The sequence below is a fragment of the Gobio gobio genome (assembly GCF_949357685.1).
Source record: "Gobio gobio genome assembly, chromosome: 14".
NCBI lineage: Eukaryota > Metazoa > Chordata > Actinopteri > Cypriniformes > Gobionidae > Gobio > Gobio gobio.
In genome coordinates, this window is record NC_137107.1 from 34,029,089 (window position 1) to 34,043,114 (window position 14,026).

Below are 14,026 nucleotides of genomic sequence, written 5' to 3' on the forward strand. Positions count from 1 at the left end.
TCCATATTTAAAAATATCTAGCTTCCGGCAGACTGCCTTCCGTATTCAACTTACAAAGAAAGTGTAACACCTCTCGCAGTTTAAAACGCTTAAGCTAGGTCCGATGTCATCGTTGCGCCAGTTACCCTTCTTTCATAAGGTCTGCTGGAAGCTAGATATTTTACTTTATAACGTGTTAAATATGGGTATTTTTCTTACACAAACGCATCGCTTTGCTTCAGAAGGCCTTTATTAACCCCCGGAGCCGTGTGGAGTACTTTTATAATGGATGGATGCACTTTTCTGGACTTCAAATTTTGGGCTGCCATTAGTGCTGGGTGGTATACCGGTTCATACCGAATACCGGTATTTATTTTTGTTATGATATGAATTTTGATGATACCGCAATACCAGTATGTGTCATGTTCGGATGTTCATAACGCAGCGCGTCACTGTTCGAGGGGTCACGTTTCACTGTTGCACTGTAGTGAGGACACCGCTGAGACCGCATCACAGCCTATGGGAAGTCCGAAATCACCCCTAAAGCCTCATTCACTATTATTCCCTACATTATCCACTTATATTGTTCACTTGAAAGAGTGAATGAAAATGAGTGAGTGAATTCGGACAGCCGTTGCGTGTACATCGGCTGTATATGCGTTATTGCGGTGCAATGGGAGATTGAATGAGAGCACTCAATAACGTCCACTATGGTTTCAGACACCACTACAAATGGCTGTCCCCTCAAATAATGCCCTATTTGAGGTTATAGGGGGCGATTTCGGATTCAGCCCCTTAATTACAGCAGAGAATTCAAAGTACACGCGGCGCGCGAGAGAGAGCGGTTTCTGCGCCGTGATGAGATTAACGCTCTCCACATGGATCATATTATAGCACATGCGAGCGCGTTTAAGTTTTTTATGGACATATTTCATATACTCTAGTGCTCTAAACATAAACCTGCAGCACATATTTCATCACGTCTTCTTCAAATGAAATGTAACATTATGCAAAGGACACTGAACTGTACGTCAGTTCATGACCGCGATGACACGATGGGTTATTCTGCTACATGGAAGACGATGTAAGTTAATAAATAGACTGACAATTCAAAGAAGAATGGGCAAAAATGTAAATGCTTTATTCTTTCTGTGTTAAACTGACGTGTGTCGGTTCAGAGACTTTAGTGCTCTTAAATGTACTGAAAATATCCTTAGACAGTTTAAATGTTCTTCCGCGTTTCTCCCTCGTTTTGTCAGTTTGTTGTTATATAGGGTTAGATTTTTAAAGGGCTTAAGGTGCCCGCAACTCTTTTTTTCTATCTCCATGGTCATATTTTAATATGCATGTGTCTGTAATGAGTGTGTTTTATTGGTTGTTGTCTCCCCACAGCATCATTTTGTGGGGCTTTGTAAACCTTTATTAACTCTAGTGTGGAATTTTTCTACACTATTCATTCGTCATGACAGTAAAACAGGGCATTCTAGTCAATCTACTGCAGCATCCGCTCTCAATTAGTAGAAAATGTGGTTAACACCCGGTCATGCATGGGGGAAAAAAATACCGTCATATACCGCGAAACCGATATAATTTAGAAAAATACTGTGATATACATTTTTGGTCATACCGCCCAGCACTAGCAGCCATTATAAAGCTTGGAAGAGCCTGGAAATGTTTTATATAAATCCGATTGTTTTCATCTGAAAGAATGTCATATACACCTAGGATGACTTATAAATAATGGGCAGTGTTGGGCACGTTACTTTAAAAAAGTAATTAGTTATAGTTACTAGTTACTTCTTACAAATAGTAACTGAGTTAGTAACTGAGTTACATCATTATAAAAGTAACTAATTACCAGGGAAAGTAATTACTGCGTTACTTTTTTTTTTTTTTTCTCAAATGTTCAAATATGTCAAATAACTTGGATGCCCCCAATATTAGATATGTTAAATGAATGAATTGGACACTAAATAGAACATTAATGTACACTATTGTAATGTTTCTGTGGGACAATGTGAGAGACACCTATCAAATTCAATGCATTATTGTAAATATTATCAGTAGGCCTACTATAGTGTTAATATTGTGTAAATATTACCAGTAGGCCTACTATAGTGTAAATATTGTGTAAATATTATCAGTAGGCCTACTATACTTTCCTTTGGTAGTGGAGCTCACGTTATCACCTGGGTTTTTAGCCACTAATTTTGTGGCATATGATGATGTGAGGCGCTTCAGAATCACTTGCCACCGGCGTGGAGAGACTCTTTCTTCCTGGGCATAAGTTGCACGTTACATAAATATTCTTACCTTTCACCTCAACGAGGGAAATGTAGAGCTTATACTTCCAGTTTGCGAAAGCTACCTTTGAAGTCGTTGGACCATCGCTGAATGTGCATATGCGTGTGCGTCATAGGTGTGTGTGTGTGTGTGTGTGTGTGTGTGTGTGTGTGTGTGTGTGTGAACCATAGACCATGAAAAAAAAATAGGTGTACTCAACCTATCAACTTCAACCTTGTCTACCACCCACCGATCATCATCAGTTATGTGTACCACCGCACCCACCTCCAACACGCCTGGCTGGTGCACGCACACGCACACGCACACGCACACGCACACGCACACGCACACGCACACGCACACGCACACGCACACGCACACGCACACGCACACACACACACACACACACACACACACACACACACACACACACACACACACACACACACACACACGCACACGCACACACACACGCACACACACACGTTGCAGGTCCACAGAGCCTGTTCGGATGAAAAGCGCTTCAATGAGCTCAATTATAGTAACGCGACTAACGCCGCATTTTTTCCCCTCAGTAACGCTAACGGCGTTGTAACGGGAGAAACAGTAATTTGTTTGATTACTCGTTACTGAAAAAAATAATTCCGTTTGTAACGCCGTTTATCTGTAACGCCGTTATTCCCATCACTGATAATGGGGCAATTTACATTTTTGGGTGAACTATCCCTTTAAGCATAATATGGTTAAGAACATTGCACACGTGTCTCAGAGAGGCTCAGTATGTTGTAAAAATGCTGGACCACTACAAACTCATCTCTGGATCTGAGTCAGAGTTGAATATAACGTGCATTTGGGAATGCAAAATGTGCCAAACATCTTCCCAAACTTGTAATGAGAGGTGCTTATAAACCAACTTGTCAAGAAGAAGAGAAGTTTTAAGGGTTTCCAGTGGTTTTCTGTCGCTGATGGTTTAAAGTTGGAAAATGAAGAAATTAAGATGGCCATAAATATTAGTATTGTAATTGTACAGTTGTACTGTTAAATAAAAATATTATATTTTTCCTAAATATTAGATTGTCTTTCATTTACAGTTAAATATTACAAAAGTAATATTTCTTATTTTGTTTATTTTCATTTAGTAATAATAATAATATTTGTTATGAATATTTATTATTATCATACTCATATTGTGCCCTACAAAGCACAACAAACGTTTTTTTTTAAATAGCACATTTTAAATAACAATTTTATCAGAAAAACTACGATTAGAGTGTTTCCCCAAATAGTGCAGCACTAGTTTTTATGCCTGACACATTTTTTTTAACTGCACCTACAAATATAGCATATTAAAACTGCAGCACGAGCGACGTGTTTTCTCACCAGTGTCTGCACCATGTGCGGTCTCTGTAGTCTTAGACTCTTCACTGTCTGAAAAACGTCCAGAATGCCCTCCGCCTTCACCCGCTCCAGGACCGTGCTCAGAGCACAGAATGTCCCTGTGCGCCCTGCGCCGGCACTGTTAACACACACACACACACACAAATCAATTACACACAGCTCTGTGGATATTAATGAGTCACTTTCTTGCTTTCCTTTCCTTAATTGCATGACCCTGAAATCCCAATGGACACAGCAGTCTCTATCTCTGTTTCACCATTACGGAGTGCTTAAGACAGGTCTTTGTTAAGTCATACCAAGCACCCATGGACGCCTTCCAGCATTACAAAACCACTAAACCTTATTTGATCTGCCAAACCAAAGTTAAAGTTGGCATTCTTGTCTAACCAAAATCCACACTAGAAGAATTATGGCTAGGTTGAATAACAATTTATGTAATAAGCCGAGTAGTGTACTGTTGTAGCAACCACAAATCATGCATGAAATAACTTCTTTCCTGTTTTTTGTTTTATGGGTTCCCTTTTGGAGAACACAAGGACAATCCAAATGTTTTTCAAGTTGAATATAGACTAACATTCAAATGTTTGGGGAACCTTTTTTTTTTAAAGAAATTAAAACCTTCAGTCGGCATGGCTGCATTAAATAGATCAAAAGTGACAGTAAAGACATTTATAATATTACAAGAAATGTATTCAAAAGAAACCCTGTTCTTTTGAACTTTCTATTCATCAAAGAATCCTGACAAAAATGAAATACAATTGATACATTGATAATTTCTTGAGCATCAAATCAGCATAATAAATTGATTTCTGAAGGATCATGTTAAACTAAAAACTGCTGAAAATTCAGCTTTTCCATCACAGGAATAAATGACATTTAAAAATATACTAAAATAGAAATTAATTTAAATTGAAAAAAATATCTGTATTAATATTTCACAATATATTTTTACTGTATTTTGACCAAATAAATGCAACCTTGGTGAGCCCGACTTCAAAAACATTTTAAAATATGTACAGACCCCCACATTTTTAATGGTAGTTTGAAATTCAGCCGTCCAAAATGAACACACCCAAAGCAGCAAACAAGAGTAAAAATAGGTTTTGCATGTGTAATGTACAATATTCCTCTAAAAAAGACACCAAATGAAAAAAGAAATAAGAAAATGTGAAAAAAAGAAAGAATTCTACTGTCATAAGGACACAAATGTATTACAATATTACTATATATTAATATACAAATATATTAATAAAACAATACAAAATAACGTTTAACGTTTCATGCTCTTATTGGCAAGATTTGTGGCTTACCTGCAGTGCACAGTGATTGGGTGGTTTCCAGACTGCTGCTGTTGTTTCTGAACTGCAGCGATGATGTTGATCATGCCCTTCCCGTCGGAGGGGATGCCCACCTCTGGCCAGCCGTGGAAATGAAACTGCCTCACAGCGCGAGACTTATTTTCCTGCAGAGAGAAAGAAAATAACAAACATCAAAATACAGAGATTAAATCAAAAACCCACACGTAAAATCACAAATCGCCGTTTCAAGAGATCCTGAAGTGGACTCACTTACTCTGTTATTGGTGACGAGAAGGTCCCTAACAGTGTAGCTTTCACTTTCCTCCTCCCTCTTCAGCTCAATGGATATGTCCCCGCAAACCATCACACCATCACTAGGCCAATATTGAGCACACTTCTCCTGTAGATAGTGGGGGGAAAGACAGATATTTTTAGGGATGGAATATGTTTTTTTTAATCAATATATTTCTGTTACAAGTCCAGTTGCATAAAGCACCTTAAGTGTAATTTTCCCTTAAGATCGCCCTTAGCGTTCCCTTAAACTTAAGGGTTTTGCAGAATATAAGCGTTACTTAAGGGTTTCTTTAAAGAGCACCTATCATGGCATTTAAAATGTTCCAAATATTGTTTTAGAAGTCCCCAACAACAGTTTTGCATGCATGCAATGACAAAAAAGACTTTAGTTTTCTTATAATATGCATTTATTTTTACCTGTTTTGACAGCGATTCTCAAATGATTCCTTTAGTGATTCACTTTTCAAAACCCCGCCTTTACGTGACGCTATTCTGCGGTGATTGGTCCGATGACCCAGTCAGTTGTGATTGGTTTAGTCTGTGCAGATATTTTCGGAAACGGAACGCCCATCAAAGTCTTATAGTGACAGTAATTTGTTAATATGTGTCAGGAGTTATGAATATGAAAACCGCGTCGGTACTGTTTGATTGTAATATGAGCCTCAGCTGATCTCATTCATAAAAAAACTCCTCTATTCTCCTCACGAAGACTCGCGACAAATCAACATCCCTCAGGGCTTTTAGTTCAAAAGTGTGCAGATGAGGAGACATATTGATAGATTCTCATATGTCTGTGTCAAATTTCTAAACAGAGGAGTATTTTTTATTCAATACTTCCTCAAAATGGGCAGTTATAGCCTAATCATGAGCGATTGAGTCTCTTATGTGTTGTTTTCAATTCATACTGGCAGCCGGAGGGCGCTCTGTGCACATGTAATCCATATATGGTACAGACAGACGAAGAAGAACCATGTGCCATAATAGAAGTCCATAATAAAAGCTTCCTGAGATCGCGAAACATACATTTGACGACTAATAAACACACAATCGCGACGATGTATGGTTTGTCTTCAAGCCACTTAGTCTTCAAATGCTCATCCTTGGGCAGATGAAAGAAGTTTGCTTTTGAGTGGCACTTCAGAACACAGCATCTCGTCGCCATGATGTTTTCTAGTTTTCACTGGCGTCTTGGAGCGCAATAAGTGGGCGTATCGTTTTCAAATAACTTGACAAGTTGACGTCATCTAGTCAGAGAAAAAGCTTCGGTCTTCTAACGATTCTTAAAAATGACTCCGAGTCGACTCTTACTTTTGAAAGAAAATAACTATATATACGGTGCACTGTCATATTTCAAGCTATCACAGGATGTTTTTGTTCACTTAGATCTATGTTACACACTACATGAAAGGTAAATTTCAAAATTCCATGATAGGTGCTCTTTAAGTGAAATGTCATTAACCCTTAGCATTTCACTTAAGTGTATATTTTTTCACTTAAGTAAACGGTAAGTGTTGCATAAAAGCCCTTCATTTTCATTTTCCTAAGTATAACAAAGTTACATTATTAAGTCTACTAACAACACACGATCGGTTGCTTTATATGTTAAACCGATTTTATTTGAGGTGTTTATTCACATATAACCATTAAAATACATATGTAGCACACATCAAACATGGTCAACGGAAGCTCAAACGTGCGTGCGTCACGTGGAAGAACAAACCTCATTGGTTCTTGTGCATTAAGAAGCACGTTTGAGCTTCCGAAACAGCTTGAATCATATGGATTTCCTTTATAAAGATAAACTAAATTCTTCTGGGAACGACAGGAGGATTAGTCCATTTAGTTTACCTCTTGTCTGGTCTTTTTCATTCATATATGGTTCTTTTTTGTTTTGTTTTGGATTATATGCAACACCCTCGAATCATTCCTTTTGTTAAGGGGAAATCACAGTTTAAGTGTCACAAAAAAGGGAAAAACTTATGGTGCTTTATATTTAAATTACCCGATGATTTACTCAAGCCATCCTAGGTGTATATGACATTCTTCTTTCAGACGAATACAAAGTTATATTAAAAAATATCATTGCTCTTTCAAACTTTATAATGGCAGTGAATGGGGGTCCTGATTTTGAAGTGCATTTATCCATCATAAAGGTACTCCACACGATGCGTTTGTATAGGAAAAATATCCATATTTAAAACATAAACTAAATCAGCTAACTAACCCCTGACCCAACGCATGACATATCGACAAACACCACTGAAGCGCAGAGGGTAGAGCAAAACAAAAAACAGCTCACGAAGTCAAAAACAAGATATTTCTAAAGAGAAATGTCGAAGGAGCTTGAGTTTGTTACCCAGTCGTATTTGCTTAAACCGCGAAAGGCGTCAGAGCTTACGCTACTCCTACATCCTATGTCCAGGTGTTACTCTTTTGACGCAAGTCAACTTGCGTAGGCCGTTTGCTGGAAGCTAGATATTTTAGTTTATAAAGTTTTAAATATGGATCATTTACTTACAAAAACCTTTCAATTTGCTTTAGAAGGCCTTTAACAACCCCCTGGAGTCGTATGGATATCTTTTATGATGGATTGATGCATTTTTTTGGACTTAAAAATTAGGACTGCCATTCACTACCATTATAAAGCTTTGAAGAGCATATAACTAAGATTGTTTGTCTGAAAGAAGAAAGTCATATACACCTAGGATGGCTTGAGGGCGAGTAAATCATGGGATACTTTTAGATTTTGGGTGAACTATCCCTTTAACCACAAGGTTACATCACAGAAATACACAAAGCTGGCATGATCACAGATGCTACAAACAGAATGTCAGGAAGCAGGTGAACCTACCTGTCCTCTCTCCTCCAACTCGGTCAGCATAACAATAGAGCAGCTCCTCCACTCCCAGATCATTCTCCAGAAGTCCTCAATGGTGTGCTGCAGGGGCCCCTGACATGCCATGTATGAGTCCTTTTGCCGATAACCCTGCATTCACACACACACAAAGTAGGTTTATCTCACACACTTGTAAACATAGGGCATTTTTCCAATTGTGATCATGGATATACATTACTGTTCAAAAAGTTTGGGGTTGGTACAATTTTAAATGGTTTTCAAAGAATTATGCTCACCAAGACTACAATTTATTTGATCAAAAATATAGCAAAACAGTAACAATTGTGAAATATTTAATATTTAAGTTTAATTTATTCCTGTAATGGCAAAACTGAATTTTCAGCATCATTACTCCAGCCTTCACTGTCACATGATCCTTCAGAAATCATTCTAAAGCCAACTAGGAACTAGGGACTTTGGGGTGTTACTCGGTGTGTTTCGACCGCAGGGACCAGGGTCTTAATGAAGTTCAGAGTAAAAATGCCCCCTTCAGAAGTCCCTGCTTGCGAGGTAGTACTATTTCAAAATTTAGGAACCTTCGGGGGTGGGACTTGGGTGCTGAACATGCTGATTGGTTGAGTTCATGCAGCATTTTGATTGGTTGACTCTACCCAGTATTTTATTTCAACCACCATTTTTCTGTTGCGGTGTGCAGTAAGAGTTGTTTGCTATTCGAATCAACAATGAAGTTTAAAAAATACGACCCATGGACCGACGACGAGGTTCAGGCTTTATAAAGCTTATATGCGGAGGACGCAATCCAGCGGGAATCGGAAAGTTGCGCGCAGTCCTACGTGACAGGATTCATTTGCCTAATCCTCACAGTACCGTGATGGCAGCAACAGCTCTGGGGGGGAAAAGTTCCTGGGACAAATTGTTCTGGGTAATTTCAGTGAAAACGGGGCTTAATATGCTGATTTGGTGCTCAATAATCATTTATTATTATTATCAATGTTGAAAACTGTTGTTTTTTGCGAAAACCGTTTTTTTTTTTCATTTATGAAAGATTCTTCGATGAATATTAAGTTAAAAAGAAAAGTGTTAATTTGAAACAGAAAATGTTATAACATGATAAATGCTTTTATTGTCACTTTTGATCAATTTAATGTGTCCTTGCTGAATAAAAGTATTCCTAAAAAAAACAAATAAACATACCCCAATTTTTTTAACAATTGTGTATATGATGACTGTAATAACAGCATATTAAAATCATTCATACATCACATCACTGCATAATTTAGATCTCCAGCACTCTTTGGGTGGTACCAAACAGATTTATTCGTGCCAGTGGACATGTGCAGAGAGAAGGCAAAATACTTTTACAAAACAGACTTTTGTTCATCAATATAGTTATCTTCCAGATTGCAAAGCAACTTGGGTTTCAAATGTAGCAGCACTAGTGATGTTTTCCTGTTGATTACCTTGATAAAGTGCTTCAGTCACACAAAATAAAGAGGAAGTGAAAGGGCTTTCAGCCAAAACAAAGCTGCTCCACTCTCACTGGAGATCTGGCCCAAAACATACTGAAGTGTCTTGATCCCTACTGCCTACTTCAAAATTAACATTTCCAGATAATTTACTCACCCCCATGATCCCATCCAAAATGTTCATGTCTTTCTTTCTTGAGTGGAAAAGAAATTAAGTTTTTTTGAGGAAAACATTCCAGGATTTTTCTCCACATAATGGACTTTGATGGCAACCAACGGGTTGAAGGTCCAAATCAATGTAATTTCAAAGGCTCTGCACGATCCCCGCAGAGGAATAGGGTCTTATCTAGCCATTTTCTAAAATAAAAATAAAAATGTATATACTTTTTAACCTAAATTGCGCCACACCACAGATTGCACAATCACGTCTGAAAGGTCATGCTAGACGTAGGCAGAAGAACCGCCCCTGTGTTTACAAAGCGCTCGTGCAAAGACTAATACAAACATCCTTTACAAACTTAAAGGGAGTTTGTAATAGTCTTCGCACGTTTGCTTGGGGCGGTACTTCCACCTACGTCTAGCGTGACTTTTCTGACGTGATTGCGCAATCCATGGCGTGTCGCAGAGCAGCGAAAGATGAGCAATTTAGGTTAAAAAGTATATAAATGTTGATTTTTTTTCTTGAAAATGGCCGATGGTTTTAGATAAGACCCAATTCCTTGGCTGGGATCGTGCAGAGCCTCTGAAGCTCTTTGAAACTGCATTGATTTGGACCTTCAACATTTTGGTTGCCATTGAAGTCCATTAGGTGAAGAAAAATCCTGGAATGTTTTCCTCAAAAACTTAATTTATTTTCGACTGAAGAAAGAAAGAAAGACATGAACATATTGGATGAGACAGGGGTAAGAGGTAAAATATTAGGACATTTTCATTTTAAAGTGAACTAATCATTTAAGCTGCGGTCTTCCTCATCATCATGGAACTTCATAAGTGATTGATTTGGAAAAGTCTACATAGGTAGCAACTCAGGAAACTCAGATTTCAATAGAGTTTTTATTAGGGATACACTTCAGTATAGAATGAAAATAAATATCTATAATCTAGGGCAGGACAATTAACCGAAACTAATCGAAACCAAAATTTAGAACCTCTAACCGAAGTAATTTTCCCATGTCGGTTATTTTGGTTTTTAAGTGACTCCGCCCCGTCAGTCACATCAAGTGCAGTTTGCAGGCACACGGAAAGATGCAGGAGCAGTTATCGTTGTTTATAGATGCTCAGAATTACTATGGTAATGGCATGTTTTACACAGTTTATGCGATTACACTGAAGCGATTTTAGACCATTAGATGTGTATTATGTTGAACTAATGCCTGATTGTGACACACGAACACTCACAGACAGTAGCTCGCACATCGCGTGAAGATCACGCGCAGAGAGGAGCGCAGAAACTCATTATCAACGCTGCCCTGTGATTTATCACTAAAGTAGCTTAGAAACTCAACCATTATAGCATAGATTTTAATACCTTTTGATTAAGTACAAACCACAGCTTCGTATTAATAGAGACGGTATGACTAATTCACACACACAATCACTCTCTCATTAATGCATTCAAATAAATGTAATGTAGGCCTATGTGGCTAATTTATCTGTATCTGATGTACAACAAACAGAAATCTGCCCCATAGACAATAACTGCAATAACTGCTGAAAGTGAACCACTTTCCAAACTTAAAATCACAAAGAAATTCACATATTAATTAGAAAAAAAATCCCACCTTTAATAGTAGAAAATATTTACAGTACAAACCTTATCAGTGAACTATGACATTTTTTTTTTTTTAAAGAACACAATAATCGTTCATTATTCGTAATCGAGGTAAAATGTTCAATTAATCGAGATTTTTATTTTTGGTCACATCGTTACAACCCTACTATAATCATTATTTACTTTTTCCCCCCACTGAGTTTGTCCAGGCCTGCTTATCTCAGTACAGACTTCCATATAACTTCATGACTGAAAAATGCTTCTACACCACACCCGAAAAGAAAAAAGCATGCTGTGTGGTCTCTCAACAGAGCGTAGAATATTGTAGCATTACCTTCAGGGTTCACCGAGCGGTATTTCGGTTAGCTGAGAGTAAATGCTGGCTGAAAACAGACGGGTTTTACTCACATCTATAAAAGAGGCGTTGATGTAGTCTGTGTTCTCCTCCCCTCGTTTTACTGGGATGATCACTCTGTTAAACTCATCTAGAAGAAACGGCAAAGATTCAGAAAGAAACACAGGAATGCACATACTGATAAATGGACACCTCAAATCACTGCAAGTCGTTTTGGATAAAAGCAGCTGCCACAAGTATAACATATAAAAAGATACAAGTATGAAGAAAGTATAATATAATTGGATAATATAAAGTATAAATTAAGCAACTCTGAGAATTTTTTTCCAGCAGAGAGCATGTTAGAAACGACTATTCAAAAGTTTAGGATCAGTAAGATGTTTAAGATTTTTTTAATGCTCATCACGGCTGCATTCATTTGATCAGAAAAACATTTAAAAAAATGTACTATTGTTAAATATTGTTACCATTTAAAATAACGCTTTTCTATTTTAATATATTTTAAAGTGTACTTATTCCTGCAATGCAAAGCTGAATTTTTAGCATTACTTCAGTCTTCAGTGTCTCATGATCCTTCAGAAATCATTCTAATATGCTGATTTGCTGCTCGAGAAACATTTCTGATTTATTATCAATGTTAAAAACAGTTGCACCACTTAATATTTTTGTGGAAGAGGCAATACTTTTTTCATGGTTCTTTGAAAAAATAGAAAGTTCAAAACAACAGAATTGATATGAAATAGAGATCTTTTGTATCATTATAAAATGTCTTAACTGTCACTTTTGACCCAAACTTATGAACGGTAGTTTATTTTTGAAGTTATTCTCCCAAATCAAAGTCTGGTTATTTAAACATGGATACACAACTCACATGGAATGATTTGCAAAACACGATTCTTCTTCATGTTGGCAGGCAGGTTCCCTGTTCTCATCTTGTCATTCTGGATTTTAATGGAGGTAAGTTTCTAAAAGAGAGAACAAGAGACGTAATAATAAATAAAACATTTCAACATGGTACCAGAACAATAGAATTCCTAAACATGCAGAACGAAGAAGTAAATAAAGAATACAAACTCTTTGTGCCACCTTAAACTCCGCCTCCATGCCTCCACAGCCAGCTCCAGGTAACGGAGCGTAGAGTTTAGACAGGTGAGACTCCAGAGACGTCACTTCTAACTCTGTGTCCCCGTACAGGTAGTGCTCTAGCAAAGCTTGGAATATAAACACATACTGCATCTGTAGGGAGAAAGGGAGAGGGTGGGACATTCGTTTTTTGACACATTTCTTGAGATAACTTTATTAATGGGAGATTTTTAAATGAGCTTACATCAGTCTGGACCATCTGGCAGCGCTGGGCTCTGATCCGTGTGACAAATCCGAAGACGTCGACCTTTCTCTCTGCACCCATCATGTCCAGCATAGCGTCTATCACAATGAAGGTCCCCGTTCTGCCCACACCCGCACTGAGATGAACAGACGAGAATCAGTTAATGGACATTACATACCTTCCAAAACCCCCCACAAAAAAACCTTACATAAGATTGAGATTTTTAAATGTTTTTGAAAGACGTCTCTTACGCTCACCAAGGCTACATTTATTTGATCAAAATATAGAGTAATAAACGACTGTTTTCTATTTTAATATCTTTTAAAATGTAATTTATTCCAGTCAAGGCAAAGCTGAATTTTCAGCATCGTTACTCTTCAGTGTCACATGATGCTTCAGAACTCATTCTAATATGCTGATTAGAAACTCAAGAAACTTCTCATTATTATCAATTTATAATGTCCTTGCTGAATAAAAGTTAATTTCTTAAAATAAAAAAATTAAAATCTTACTGACTGTAAACTTTTAGGATAATAAAGCTCCTTACCTGCAGTGAACCACTATGGGTCCAGCATACTGTGGGTTGCAGGTCTTGACCTTTTTTAGGAACTTCAGCATGCCAATGGGAGTGAAAGGAACCCCGAAATCAGGCCAGCTGGTGAAGTGAAACTGTGTGACCAGCCTCTGGGGCTTCTTACCAGACACATCACCCACCTAAACACACAAACACACACAGAAGAGACTTTCTATGTCATCCTTCTTCACCAAACAAAATCTCAACTATATTTCTGGTAATAACAGCCTTCTCTCTTTACAGGTTACAAGAATAGGCCTTTTTAAGTGTTATAATCTTATAGCTAGGGGGCAAGGTGGCTCATTACCAAAGTAACACTGATATATGGGTGTTTAATGAACTGGACGAACTTAACTGTCCCACCGGATGATTTAAAAAAAGAAACAACACTCATAAAATAAACAAAGAAATAAATCAATGGATA

General features: G+C 37.6%; 1 protein-coding gene across 2 annotated transcripts in view; it reads right to left on the minus strand.

Moving 5' to 3' along the window:
• Window positions 1–14,026, minus strand: part of ptpra (protein tyrosine phosphatase receptor type A) — a 56,678-nt gene that overhangs the window by 3,818 nt on the left and 38,834 nt on the right. The window contains exons 14-22 of one of the 2 annotated variants that reach the window (XM_079835504.1): window positions 13,576–13,742; window positions 13,029–13,164; window positions 12,788–12,937; window positions 12,573–12,666; window positions 11,755–11,831; window positions 8,104–8,238; window positions 5,233–5,358; window positions 4,971–5,122; window positions 3,643–3,778 (exon numbers count right to left, since the gene is read on the minus strand). In XM_079835504.1, the coding sequence (XP_079691630.1) occupies window positions 3,643–3,778; window positions 4,971–5,122; window positions 5,233–5,358; window positions 8,104–8,238; window positions 11,755–11,831; window positions 12,573–12,666; window positions 12,788–12,937; window positions 13,029–13,164; window positions 13,576–13,742 (1,173 nt within the window). Of the gene's footprint in view, window positions 1–3,642; window positions 3,779–4,970; window positions 5,123–5,232; window positions 5,359–8,103; window positions 8,239–11,754; window positions 11,832–12,572; window positions 12,667–12,775; window positions 12,938–13,028; window positions 13,165–13,575; window positions 13,743–14,026 lie in introns of both variants that reach the window. The other variant, XM_079835503.1, reaches the window with a different exon arrangement.